At 41.6% G+C, this 12,369-nt stretch overlaps 1 protein-coding gene across 9 annotated transcripts in view; it reads left to right on the forward strand.

Annotated features, from left to right (window-relative positions):
• szt2 (SZT2 subunit of KICSTOR complex) overlaps positions 1–12,369 on the forward strand; it is a 155,436-nt gene that overhangs the window by 42,777 nt on the left and 100,290 nt on the right. For all 9 annotated transcript variants that reach the window (XM_032572998.1, XM_032572990.1, XM_032572996.1 and 6 more), the window contains 11 exons: positions 891–1,036; positions 2,203–2,355; positions 2,486–2,600; positions 7,217–7,422; positions 7,499–7,735; positions 8,186–8,264; positions 8,376–8,464; positions 8,627–8,795; positions 8,933–9,050; positions 9,295–9,408; positions 9,619–9,822. In XM_032572998.1, coding sequence (XP_032428889.1) covers positions 891–1,036; positions 2,203–2,355; positions 2,486–2,600; positions 7,217–7,422; positions 7,499–7,735; positions 8,186–8,264; positions 8,376–8,464; positions 8,627–8,795; positions 8,933–9,050; positions 9,295–9,408; positions 9,619–9,822 — 1,630 coding nt within the window. The remainder of the gene's footprint in view (positions 1–890; positions 1,037–2,202; positions 2,356–2,485; positions 2,601–7,216; positions 7,423–7,498; positions 7,736–8,185; positions 8,265–8,375; positions 8,465–8,626; positions 8,796–8,932; positions 9,051–9,294; positions 9,409–9,618; positions 9,823–12,369) is intronic.

Below are 12,369 nucleotides of genomic sequence, written 5' to 3' on the forward strand. Positions count from 1 at the left end.
TATAATCAAATGTTTGCACACTGACTGCAGTAATTTTATGTTAGTTAACATGCTAGTGATAATCTTCATCCTTCTGGTAGTATCAACATGCTAGTCACTCATTATGACTAGTATATGATGATAATGTTAGGCATATAGCTTGTTTTTACTATGAAGCTAACATTATCCTTCAGGGTAAAATGAGAATTTTAGCTGATTTTCAAAATTTATTAGTGATGTTTAACATACTGAATGTAGTAAGTCAATGACATGCTGTTGATACTACACATGGTACAGACAACATCTAGGTAAAATTAGCTAAAATTTTAGCTAATTTTAGCTAAAATTAGCTAAAATTTAGCTAAAATTAATTTAGCTAAAATTAGCTTAAATTTTAGCTAATTTTAGCATGTTTTCATACTGAATGGAGTTAGTCCATGTTAGTCAACATAATAATAATACTCCACATGCTATTGGCTGCATTTTACTTCACCTTAGCATTGTTGCTAATTTTCAGCATCAGAACAGAACACTGGGTTTCAACGAACATGCACGCTGTGCAGGCCCCTTTCTTCAGAAATTTGTAGTTACTGGTTAATTTTTAGTAGATTTGTATGTCTTCTGCCAGTTTCAAGTAATTTCAGTGACCATTGGAAACTATGAGGTCATACACAGAGGGGTACCAACAACTTTGTCCACATGTGTATATGACTGAATTCCAGATTTTTTTTTCAATCTGTCATTTTTATATAACATTGATTAAAGGTTGCCAGATCTACGTTCTGGCCCCCAGGTGGAAAGTGTAATTGCTAAGAGCCATTTCACACTCCCAATCTGGTTATCTAGTAGCAAAAACAGCCTCTCTTCTCTGTGTTAATCTTTTTTAACTAAATTATGTCCTCCTCCTTCAGGTTTTGTCTTTGCAGCACAGTGGATCCAAAGACCCATCTCAGTCCCAGTTTGCGTCATACTGGAAACCCATACTCTCTATGGACACAAACTTTTGGCAACGATGGTTACACATGCACCGCATTGCTATTATCCTTGAACATGACTTGTGAGGAACACATCTCTTTATCTTTATATTTAAATCATTTGGATTTATAAAGGTTCATGTGGCTATAATCATGATAGTGGTGGTAATAATACATAATGGTGGAGTATATGTTTCACATATAGTATGTGAGGGAATTTCAGGGGTAGGGAACAGAGTGACTAAAAGCACTGCAGGATATATAACACAAATCAGTGGAAACTCAATTTGCTGATACATTGTCAACGGGGTGAAAATATATGATATAAAGAAGGAACCGTACGACAGACCTGATGTAACAGGAAGGGCATCTGACCTGAAGGAGTTCGGTTGAATGAACAGAGTAGCCAGAGAGATGCGAGGGCAATCAGTCAAGAGCCTTATGTTTAATAACAAAGGAAGATGACCTATTGAGAAGGATGGTGTAGGGAGCTATATCAGCAGCTCCTCTCAGCTCAAGGAAGATAGAAAGTTTGAGTAAACTGGATTCAGCTGCCATGAAAAAGTCATGGCAGTTCACTTCCTTATGGAAGTCATTAGTCATTTTCAGTTGAGCAGTTGCGCAATGTAGGTTGGCCAATAGAGAGTTTAAAATGGTTCAAAGAGGAGCTATTCAGTTAAATACAAGTGGAATTAATTTGATACCTTCTTAACATATTTTGGAAATAAAAAAAGACGTTTGAGGGAAAAAGTTTATTTATAGTTGTTGGACATGTCAACCAGAGTTGTTTTTTTTTTCTTTGTTTTTTTTTAAAGATGTTTTTAAGGCTGCTGTGGCTTTTATGTAACAGTAAATGGACAGTAAATAAGAAAGAGAGAGAAGAGAAAGACATGCCGCAAAGAGCCTTCAGACTTGGAGATTCCCTTGGGGTTTTCACTGAGTTACTCTCTTCATCCTGTCTTAGATAAACCAGTGATCTAAGACTTGCTCAGGGTGTGGGCTCAGGTCAGGAAACAATTTATTCTTTGGGGTTTCTCACGTTATAGCCCTAAATTATCTAACCACTTACACCCATCTTTCATGTGAGACTGTAATATGCAGTCAATATTATTCTCATTTTCCTTTTGCGGTATATAGATAAATTGAATTGAGCTGGTATGGCAGAAATATCTGCTAAAGTACAAATTTTGCTCTGGTTATCTGCACTTAACCTGATCAGTCAGATGATGGGTTAATGTTGTCCCTCCAGGCCTGTTCCCAAACACCTGCACACAGCTGGAAACAATGGCCGCTATAGCACCATCCAGTGTCGGATCTCACACTCTGCTCTCACATCCTTGTTGAGGGACTGCAGCAGCTTTGTATTGGTGGAAGGTTACTCATATGTCAAACTCATATACAGGTAAAATAAAATAAAAATTATCACTGTTTGTGACCATCACTCTTTCTGTGCTCTTAAAAAACCATATTCACGTTCTTCATTCTTTTGGAGAACATAATACTGAAAAGTTTTTTTTACTTTGACTCCACAGCTCATCGGATCAAATTCCCACATCCTTTTATCTGGTCCGTCTGATCTCTAAGACACCCTGCATGGTTCTGCGCCTGGGCTTTCCTATTGGAACGCCAGCGACCATTAGGAACAAGGTACTTTTGCATTTTGAAGATAAACAATCATCCCAATATCTTAATTTCCTGTGGGATGCAGGAGAGCCTGTTATGATTAGATTTATTGTCATTTCACAGTTATACCAATTAGGTTAGAATTAAAGTGGAACTACAGCAGAGAATGATAGATTTAAAAAGAAACAAGTGCGACATCCAGGCCTGTTACTTGCCGTTTGGGTCAGTTCAGTGGCACAGAAATAATCTCTGGTACACCTTTACAAAAATTTAAGGCTATAAATAAAAACAAGTTCATAAATATTGATTTATTGTAGTGGCTCTCAATACAAGTTTAGTGTAATAAACACAAAAGTTTGTGATGTCCCTATCCTCTGGCTAAACAGGAACTACCAGTAGTTAAGTATTTTTTGTGCATTTCTCCTTATTTGGTGGTGGAGCATTATGGCTCACAAAGAACAGGTTTCTAATAGTTTTAAAATGAGAAAACAAAGTACCATGAATAAACTGGGGAAGCTGAAATGTAACAAAGACTCATTCTAAAATAGTAGGTATTTCTGTGCTGTTTTCACATATTGTATTCACTTGATAGAACTCTTCCAATTCAACTAAAAGGTCAGACAATTATAGGTTGTTTTTTTCTGAGGAAGGAGTATACAAGGAGTTTATTCAATTGAATGGAAAAAAAAATTTGATCTCAAAGAAAAATTAAATGTTGTAACTCACATTAATTCAAAATTCTTCAGTTATTGTAGATGGTGATGGCTGATCTCAGGAAGAGGTTGGTCAGGATTGTCCATAATTATCTTGATTTTATGTGAAATCTTTCTCCATCATCTCCAGACGTTTCACAGTTGTGCCCAGAACAGAACCAGCCTTCTTTGTTAAGTTGTTGAGCCTTTTTAGATCCCTGACTCTGATGCTACTTCCCCAACAAATGACAGCAGAAGAGATTATGTAAGCTTGTTTGCTGTGTAAGGTGCAAACAAGCTTACACCTTACTACAAAACAGACCCTCTACAGGACTGTTTGAAGTCCTGTGATTACTTTCTTAGATATTTTCCTAACAGGCAACTATCTCTGGACAATAGGTTTGTAATTCAGAGTAGAGAATAATAAGATTGTGATCTGATTTCCCCAGAAGAGGTTTTGGTTTGAAGACATATGAACAGGGGTGGAAATTAGTAGCCGCCACCGGCCAAATACGGGTAAAAGTATGAAGTGGCGTATAAATTGGAGCAACGCACCCGCCACTGTGTCGAGTTGACAATTTGAACAGAAAAAAAAAAAAAGCTGCATTCAGTTTGAACTTCTGTCCAGGGGAGGACTGACCGTCTGGAGTCCAGAATGATGCATTTACTGTCCATATCTGGCGGCCCTACGCTGTCATAATTTAACAAAACAATTATATTAAATCTAATTTTTATCGACCACAACAGCCCATTGGTTGATTTTATTGACTGACATTGGGCTTATCCAATGAAATCCCTCAGTCCTCCTTCCCCCGCCCCTCCCCTCTAAGGTTATAAATAGCGCCAGTTCGGCTAACGGTTAGCTGCTAACCGGAGTCCAAGAAAATGAGCGGATACGAGACGGGACGGGTCAGAAAAACTACGACAAAAGCTAAAAAGCATATAATAAACCCATTCAGAAAAATGTGTCAAACTAACCGATATGGGAATTACTACACTAACTTTGACCGTTGGAGGAGATTCAGTAGCGGACAAGGAGAGGGAATGAGCGATTCAGGGGCTTTATTATCGGAGGAGGATGATGAGAGAGACGTGACCAGGGACAGATTGAGGAAGAGTTCAGGTTAGCTGCTGCTGCCTGGGAAGAAGGAGTGAAAATGTTCATAAAGAAAAAGTTTCATGCAGGCAGGAAGGAAGGTGAGTGTGAGGGGGAAGCTAACACTAAGCTCAGAAAAACTCTGGAATAACACAGGAATGATGATGATGATGGCCCGTGGAATTAATAATGAACACGATCTGAGATATTTTAGTAATAATTGTAGTAAGTCTAGAAATGACTAGACACATCTTTAATAAATACTATCAGGGAGAGTTGTTGCCAAACTTTGGAAATGTTCAACATATGATTGCAAGAATGTTAGGGTTGTGTAGTTAAAGTTTGTTAGTAATTACTTCAAATCAACTTATTGCACTAAAACCCTGTTAAGGTATCCATGCTTTATGTTAAATTAATCTGTATATGTACATCTGTATGGTTAACTTATTGTCAGTAAATTGGTTTTCATAGAGTTAAGAATAAATCATACATTTTCTATAATTTGCTTGTACTTGTGGGGTTTGTAATCGAAAGAAAAAAAAACTGTGGCTGGTAGAGAACATTTTTATTTTCCACCCCTGCATATGAATCCTTGGCATTTGTATAAAACAAATCCAATGTCTTGTTTTCTCTGGTAGAGCAGCTGACAAACTGTCAGTTCTGCTACAACTGAATAATTCTCAGAGCCTGCAGAACTTTTAAATAATTATTTTAGGTTAGTACTTTTTAACTGGAGTTGCTGTACCACTATGTCATTGGAGTTGCATAGTGGCACAGTCAGTAGTAACCTTGCAGCAAAAAGGCCCAGGGTTTTTGTGAATGGAGTTTTCATGCGTGGGTTCTCTCCGGGTATTCTAGTTTCCTCCCACAGTCCAAAACATGACTGTTAGATTGATCTCTCTAAACTCTCCCTCGGTCTGTGTGTGCATGATTGTTTATCCTGTCTGTGTCTGTGTTGCCCTGCGATGAACTGGCGACCTGTCCAGGGTGAACACAATCCATTGATCGCTGGAGATAGGCACCAGCACCACTCAGGACACCACTAGGGATAAGTGTGTAAGACAATGGACAGATGGATGGACTTTGTCACTGCTGTTTAAAGTAGCTAAATTTATGAAGCAAGATAGATGGAACATGGGGAACATAGGATCATTTCTTGTGATTTTTTTGTGTTTGTACTTATTATTTTTCATGTTTTTCATTTATTCAAAGCAGTATATTGTTTCAGTAGTGAAAACCTCATGGAATGTTTGTCTTTTTGTATGCAAAAGCAAAACAATTTTGGTGATTCATCCTGCTTGTTTGTCTCCCTCTCAGCTGGTACCAAACAGCCCTTGTCTTCATTTCCAGTTCCAAATGCAGGCCATGGCATTTGGAACTGGAAATGCCACCTATTTCTAGATAATAAAACACGGACCCTGCCATCCTGTCCTAACCCCTAGATCATTGCAGATAAGGATTCATATCCTCTACAAGTGTCTGGACACCCTCTTTTGAGGCCTTTCTACCTCAACAGGATTGATTATGATGCCACAAGCCTTGCTCTCCTATCTTTAGGCAGGTTTTCATCCTGGATGTTTCTGTACATTGCTGCATTCATCCTTCCCTCTATCTTGTCTGGCAGTTCATATTGTTGCAAAATATTGTCATAACATGATACCGCTACCACAATTCTTCCCTATTAGCCTGGTGATGAGCTGTGCCTGGTTTCCCTCCCAACATGATGTCTGACATTCACGCCAAAGAGTTCAATCTTTGTCTCATCAGACCAGAGAATTTAGTTTCTCTTGGTCTGAGAGTCCTGCAGGTGTCTCTGGTAAGCTGGTGAGCTGCATGGCAAATGGCAGCTAGCAAAATGTAACATAGCAAAATGTGGAAAAAGTGAAGCACTGAATAATTTCTGAATCCACTTTAAGGCTTGACATATGCAACACCATGTCAAGCCTTCTTTTTTAAAATGATGACCCAAGAATAGAGGTAACTCTTTGGTCTTCTTTCAGGTCTGGGTGTTGGAGGCTGGATATTTTTTCCACTTGTGTGTGTATTTTTTTGGTGGTATTTTTTTCTGGGGTGGGAAGGCTCTTCTCCCTCTTGCTACTTTTAAAGTATCCACTTCACTACATGGGCAGGAATAAGCACACCTACAGTACTATAAATAAGTGAAAGCAGCCAAAGTCTAAGCCAAAGTGTTAAATACCTTCTGAAAGCCTGGACAACTATAGATCAAGACCACTTTATTAAGAATATAATTTTTAATGTTAAAATGACCTAGTTTTTCACTGGCAGGGTAGAAATAAAAATGGATGTGGACTGACATCCATTTTGTAGGTCCTGTGACAAGACAGGTTTTTAAACTCTGCGTCTTGTCATTACTTTATTTTTTTGTTCTTTGTTATTTGGGACCATTTTTCTCACAGTATGTATTTATTTACTCATCTGTTTCACACGTTTTATATTAATTTTTTTCCAGTGGGTTTTTATTTGCACCAAGTAAACCTAAAGTTTTTAATTAGCAGCTTTTGTCCCAATAAACAATTCAGACTACAGTTGCATGGATTTGGTGATATACATCATGAACCTATGTGCAAGGTGATTTGGTTGTGTTATGTTGGTTGTTTTGTGTAGGAATTGGTTCCAAACACAGAAAGTTTACTCTTTGTCGTACTCTTACCCCCTGTGCTCCACCTGTCTTTATTTAATCTCTAACTGGACAAAACTATGAGATTGTTACATGTCAAAACACAACATTAATCAGAACACTTAGTTAGATCCATCTGTGCTGTACAAACAGACTCAACTGTCACAATGATCTAATAGTTCATTACTCATAGCTCTTTTTTTTAAAAAATCAGATTGTGGATGAACTGCGAGAGCAAATTCTGAAGCTTCGCTTCCCTCACCGTGTTCAGAGCAAAGAAGCAACACCGAAGGCCAAGAGGAAGACATTGGGCTATGTGTCTCCATCTAAATCTCACTTGGTTCCTGTGGCCAAGCCTGCTCTGTCAGATAGACCCTGCGTAGTGGTCCTCAATAAGCCTCTTGAGAAGTTGCTGATAAGGTTTGTATGGGTCATTTAAGACGTCCTGTTTTTCATCAGAGAATCTGATTTTACCATAAAATGAACTTCTTTACAGGTATGAGAAGCTGCCGCAGGACTTCAGGACTCCCTTTATTTTCAGCATGGAGAATTTCCCAGTGCCCTTCAACAGCACTGTGCCCCTCAGTATGGCAGCCAACCGAACAGCCTCATCAACCCTGGCCTCTCTATCACGTTATTTATTACACCGGCGGTGGGTGTGGGGAGTACAGAGCAGCCATGGACCTGCTGTGACCATGCAGGCTATCGCTCACATCCTGTCAATGCTCTCTGAGTAAGTTTTCAGTCTTAGGAAATTTTGACATTTTAGTTACTTTTATAAAGTAAATTACAAACACCAAACTTATTAGAAAATTTTAAAGTTTGAGGGCATTAGCTTAGAATGCAGTTTGATAACAGAGGGACATTTCCTCAACTAGCAAAGAATAAAGGTACACTCTCAATCCACTAGGCATTACAGGCCAAAACACTACGAATTAAAAGAGTAAATGCAGTGGTCACATTATTCTATATACATAATGGAGTAACTAAATATTTAATTAAATATTTGGAAAATATGCATATGATGCTAAATATTATTTACCATCATAATATTTGATGGTAAACAAGCTAAACCTAAATAATAACTTCAGTGGTTGTTCCCTGGTGATCTCATGTGTTGCTCTTGGGCAACACATGAGACCTCAAAAGGGTGATATGAAAATCTTTTTTAACATCCTTGTAGGATTCGCCTATCAGAAGGTTTTCACTTTGCCTCTAGTGGGGAGGGCATCATAAACATGGCGATTGAGCTGCCAATGAAGGTAAAAGACAAGAGCTGAAAGCCAAGTCATGATTAGTCTATAATATCTATGATATTCATATGTGATTTGTAACCTGATGCCTGTTCTTTTTGTTCTCATCTTTGTTATCAGATCATGTCAGGCAACAGAGAGCAGGAGAGTCACTCTTGTATTGTTCAGTACATTCTGTTTCCACCTCACTCTACCTTTAGCAAGGACAGGTATGACTGCCACTGATGTTTTACAGAATTCTTTTCCGTTGTGTTTTGTTACGGTGGACCAGCAGTGTGACTTTGATATTGGCTCCATGTCATCAGAGCAGCCTTTCATTGTAAAGCATATGAGTTGTTTCCCCATCTATTGCAATCTTCCTGGCACTCTAGCTTTTCTACGGATGATGACAATGACACAGAGGTGGAAGCTGTGGACATGGACACAGAGCTTAACCTGGTGACAGAATGTTGGGTAGAACCACAGAGTGGCTCGGTGATGAACTGCATGGACCAGCATCGACATTTCCAGGGCCTCATATACCAAGACATTCCACAAGCCGTGCGTATCACCTATCCAACAGCATTTGAATAGACTGACTAAATCTTTGTGTGCATATCATTGTTTGTTGTTTTTTTGAATTGTCAGCATGTAAGATGTCAGCATGCTTTGATCAAAAAAATGTTTTTTTTTTCTAGATTTTCCCAAGGGATCTAGCATGCATGTCCACCATGATGACATTTGAATATTTAAATCAGCTGTGTCAAAATAAGGACCAGACCTGCTCTCTCCCCACTGCACACAAAGTAGTCCAAGGTAACAAAGGAGCCCCTTAAAATAGACTAACTGTACTTAACGCATCATACAGATTTTTGCTCCTTAGCTGACATTTTACCACCACTTTCACAATTTCATACTGAAAATGTATCTATTTCCATTATCTTATATCGTTTTCAGAGTAAGTGCTGTTAAGCCTAGTTGTGCTGAGTGAGTTTCTTTCTGTATTGCTAATGTGTGAAGGCTTTTGTGCATTGATCAATGACTGTGCTGTTCTTTACAGGAGATGTAACTTTATCTGAGGACAGCATCCAAATGGTTCCCTTCCAGTTTGATCTTATCCAACTTCTTCCAAGTTGTCAGCAGGTTGAACTCTTCTTCCTCACATTCAATACAGGTACTGTATCTATTCATCTCTCTCTCCTCTGTGCTTAGGACTGACATTAATATAAATTCCTGTGTAAACATGCATTCTACAATATTTGTTTTATTATTATTATTACTCCTTCATTTATACAGGAAAATTTCTTGAGACTCATTGTCTCATTTACAAGAGAGACCTGTTAAATACATCACCAACTGTTTTCCTTGAAATTTTTCTGCTCAGGTGTAGCGAATGAAGATCTTATTCATAGCACCTCCAGTCCCCCGAATGAGCTCCTTCTCAGCCTCTTCCACACCAGCCTGGAGCAGGAACTCAGTGACAGAGAGGTCCCGTTAGCTGCATCTGACTATTCTGCCTTTGTGAATCACCTTTTACAGCGAGAGAGAGATGACCATGTCCCTCCTTTCTTTTTGTCTCTTATTAAAGGTTTGTCTGTGTTTTTGAAGCCTAACTGATATCTTAATCAATGTGGATGGCTTTGTAAATGTTATACTTTACTCTTCCTGTGAGAAAACAATGAACAAAAGTTACTACTATGAATCCCGGATGACCGCCAGAGGCGGTGCTTCAAGCAATGAATGATCATTCTTGCGCATGCGCAGGTCGAGTACTAATGACAACAAAGTCACCTGTGACCTGCCAGGGACCCACGTGACTCTATATAGTCACATGGCACCCGGCGTTCAATCCCTCAACCTTCTCGCGAGAAGCAAGAATTCCGAGGGACCAAGCACTCTGGCGGTCATTCGGGATTCATAGAACCGTAGTTACAGTAGTAACTTTCGTTCTATTACTGACCGCCAGAGGCGGTGCTTCAAGCACTGAATGACTTATGTCAACAAGGTCACAAAAAATCTGCAACATTCAAGGGACAACCATTACACCACCCACCCTAATGTGATGTGGAGGTATGCTGCTCCAGAATTCCTTGAAGGGGATGGGGTGCAGCCACATTTACCCTGTAAAACTGAGTAAAGGTACTAGATGATTTCCAGGAGGCCACACGGCATATAACGTCCAACGGCACCCCAGTCATAGCAGCAAACGAGGTCGACATGCCCCTTGTAGAGTGTCACTTCACTCCTGCCGGCAGTGGCCGGTCCTGCAAGACATAAACCTTGGAGATCAAATCCACAACCCAGTGTGCAAGTTGCTGCTTAGAAAGTGCCTGACCTTTCCGTGAGCCAGCATAGCAAACAAAAAGGCTATTCGCCTTTCGGAAGGATACTGTGGCATCCATGTATGCCTCAAGGGCACGAACAGGGCACAGTGGTTCAGAGGAGCATCCGGTGTCAAACCGGGCAAGATGGAGTGGCTGGGTACTGCCTACTGCCAGTGACACCTTAGGAATAAATGCCACATCAGGCCACAGTGTAACGCCTGAGCCATCAGGATTCCAGCGGCAGCAGGGCTCAGCTATCAAGAGAGCCTGCAATTCCCCCACACTCTTTGCAGAAACCATCACCAAAAGGAACGCCGTCTTCAGTGAGAGCTATTTGAGATCCGCCGCCAGGAGCTCAAATGGGAGGGACCGAAGAGCCTCAAGCACTAGAGAAAGGTCCCACGCCGATGCCACAGGGCGGTTGGGTGGGTCCAAACGCCGAGCACCTAACAGTACAACGTCTTTGTCTCAGCCCACCGAATAACCATTCAGCCTGATATGCCAACAGGAAATGGCAGCCACATAAACTTTTAAGGTAGATGGAGACCATCCTCGATCCAGTAATGCCTGCAGGAAGGTCAGTATGTCAGAGATTGAACACTGCACCGGGTCCTGCCCTTTATTACGGCACCAGGTCGCAAAGACCGCCCACTTGTTAGCATAGAAAGCTCAAGTGGACGGCACCCATGCCTTAGCCATTGTACGCCCTACTGACCCAGTGTATCTTGAAGAAGTGGACCCCGGCCTTACAGGGGCCAAACCCAGAGCTAGAGCCAGTCCGGTTTGGGGTGCAAAATCCGACCCCCCATCTGGGAAAGAAGATCCCTCCTGGAGGGGAGACGCATTGGCGAGTCGGAGCTGAGCTCGCGCAGTAGAGGAAACCAAGTCCTTGCTGGCCAGAAGGGGGCCACCAGCAGAACCCTGTGCCCCTCCTGACGAACCCTCAAGAGACTCTGAAAAAGTAGGCTGAATGGTGGAAAGGCATAAAGGAGGGTCCGGGGCCAGTCGTGTGCCAGCGCATTGTGGCCCAGAGGGCTGCTGTCGTCCAAGGAGAACCAAAGGGAACAGTGAAATACGTCCCTTGAGGCAAGGAGGTCCACGTCCGCCCTGCCAAAGACCTTCCAGATGCACTCCACTACCTCTTGGTGAAGTTTCCACTCCCCTGGAAGCGGCTTCTGATGGGATAGAAAATCTCCTGGCAGGCACGTTCTGTGGCCCCGGGATGTAGGCTGCTCTGAGACTGGCCAAGCTGCCCAGGTCAGAAGCCGTTGAGTCAAGCACAACAGTTTCCTTGACCTGGTCCCCCCCCCCTGGTGGTTGATGTGAAAAAACCACAGTGGTGTTGTCTGATCTTACCAGCACATGTTCCCCTGCAAGCCTGGAAGAAAGCTCCGAAGGGCCAGAAGCACAGCCTGTAATTCCAGGACAATGATGTGTTCCCTGCTCTGCCACTGGGACAATGTCCCCTGTGCCATTTGACCCCGCCAGGTTGCACCCCAGCCCATGGAGGATGCATCTGTAAACACAACTTCCCGGTGACATGAGAGGGAACCAAGCAGGACCCCTGTCGTCATGAACAATCTCACCCTCCATTGGGACAGAGACCGAAGACACTGAGGCCCCACCCGAAGTCTTCTGAGACAATGAGTGTTCCGTGTGGAGTCTAGATTCAAGCTGTTCAACCACATCTGGAGGGGCCGCAATGACAGCAGCCCCAAAGGCACTACGACAGATGCAGCTGTAAGCATGCCCAGAAGTCGAAGATATCGCACAAGAGGCAGTGCCTTGCCGCACCTGAATTCTGGGAGCAT

The sequence above is a fragment of the Xiphophorus hellerii genome, chromosome 9 (genome assembly GCF_003331165.1).
Source record: "Xiphophorus hellerii strain 12219 chromosome 9, Xiphophorus_hellerii-4.1, whole genome shotgun sequence".
Classification (NCBI taxonomy): Eukaryota; Metazoa; Chordata; class Actinopteri; order Cyprinodontiformes; family Poeciliidae; genus Xiphophorus; species Xiphophorus hellerii.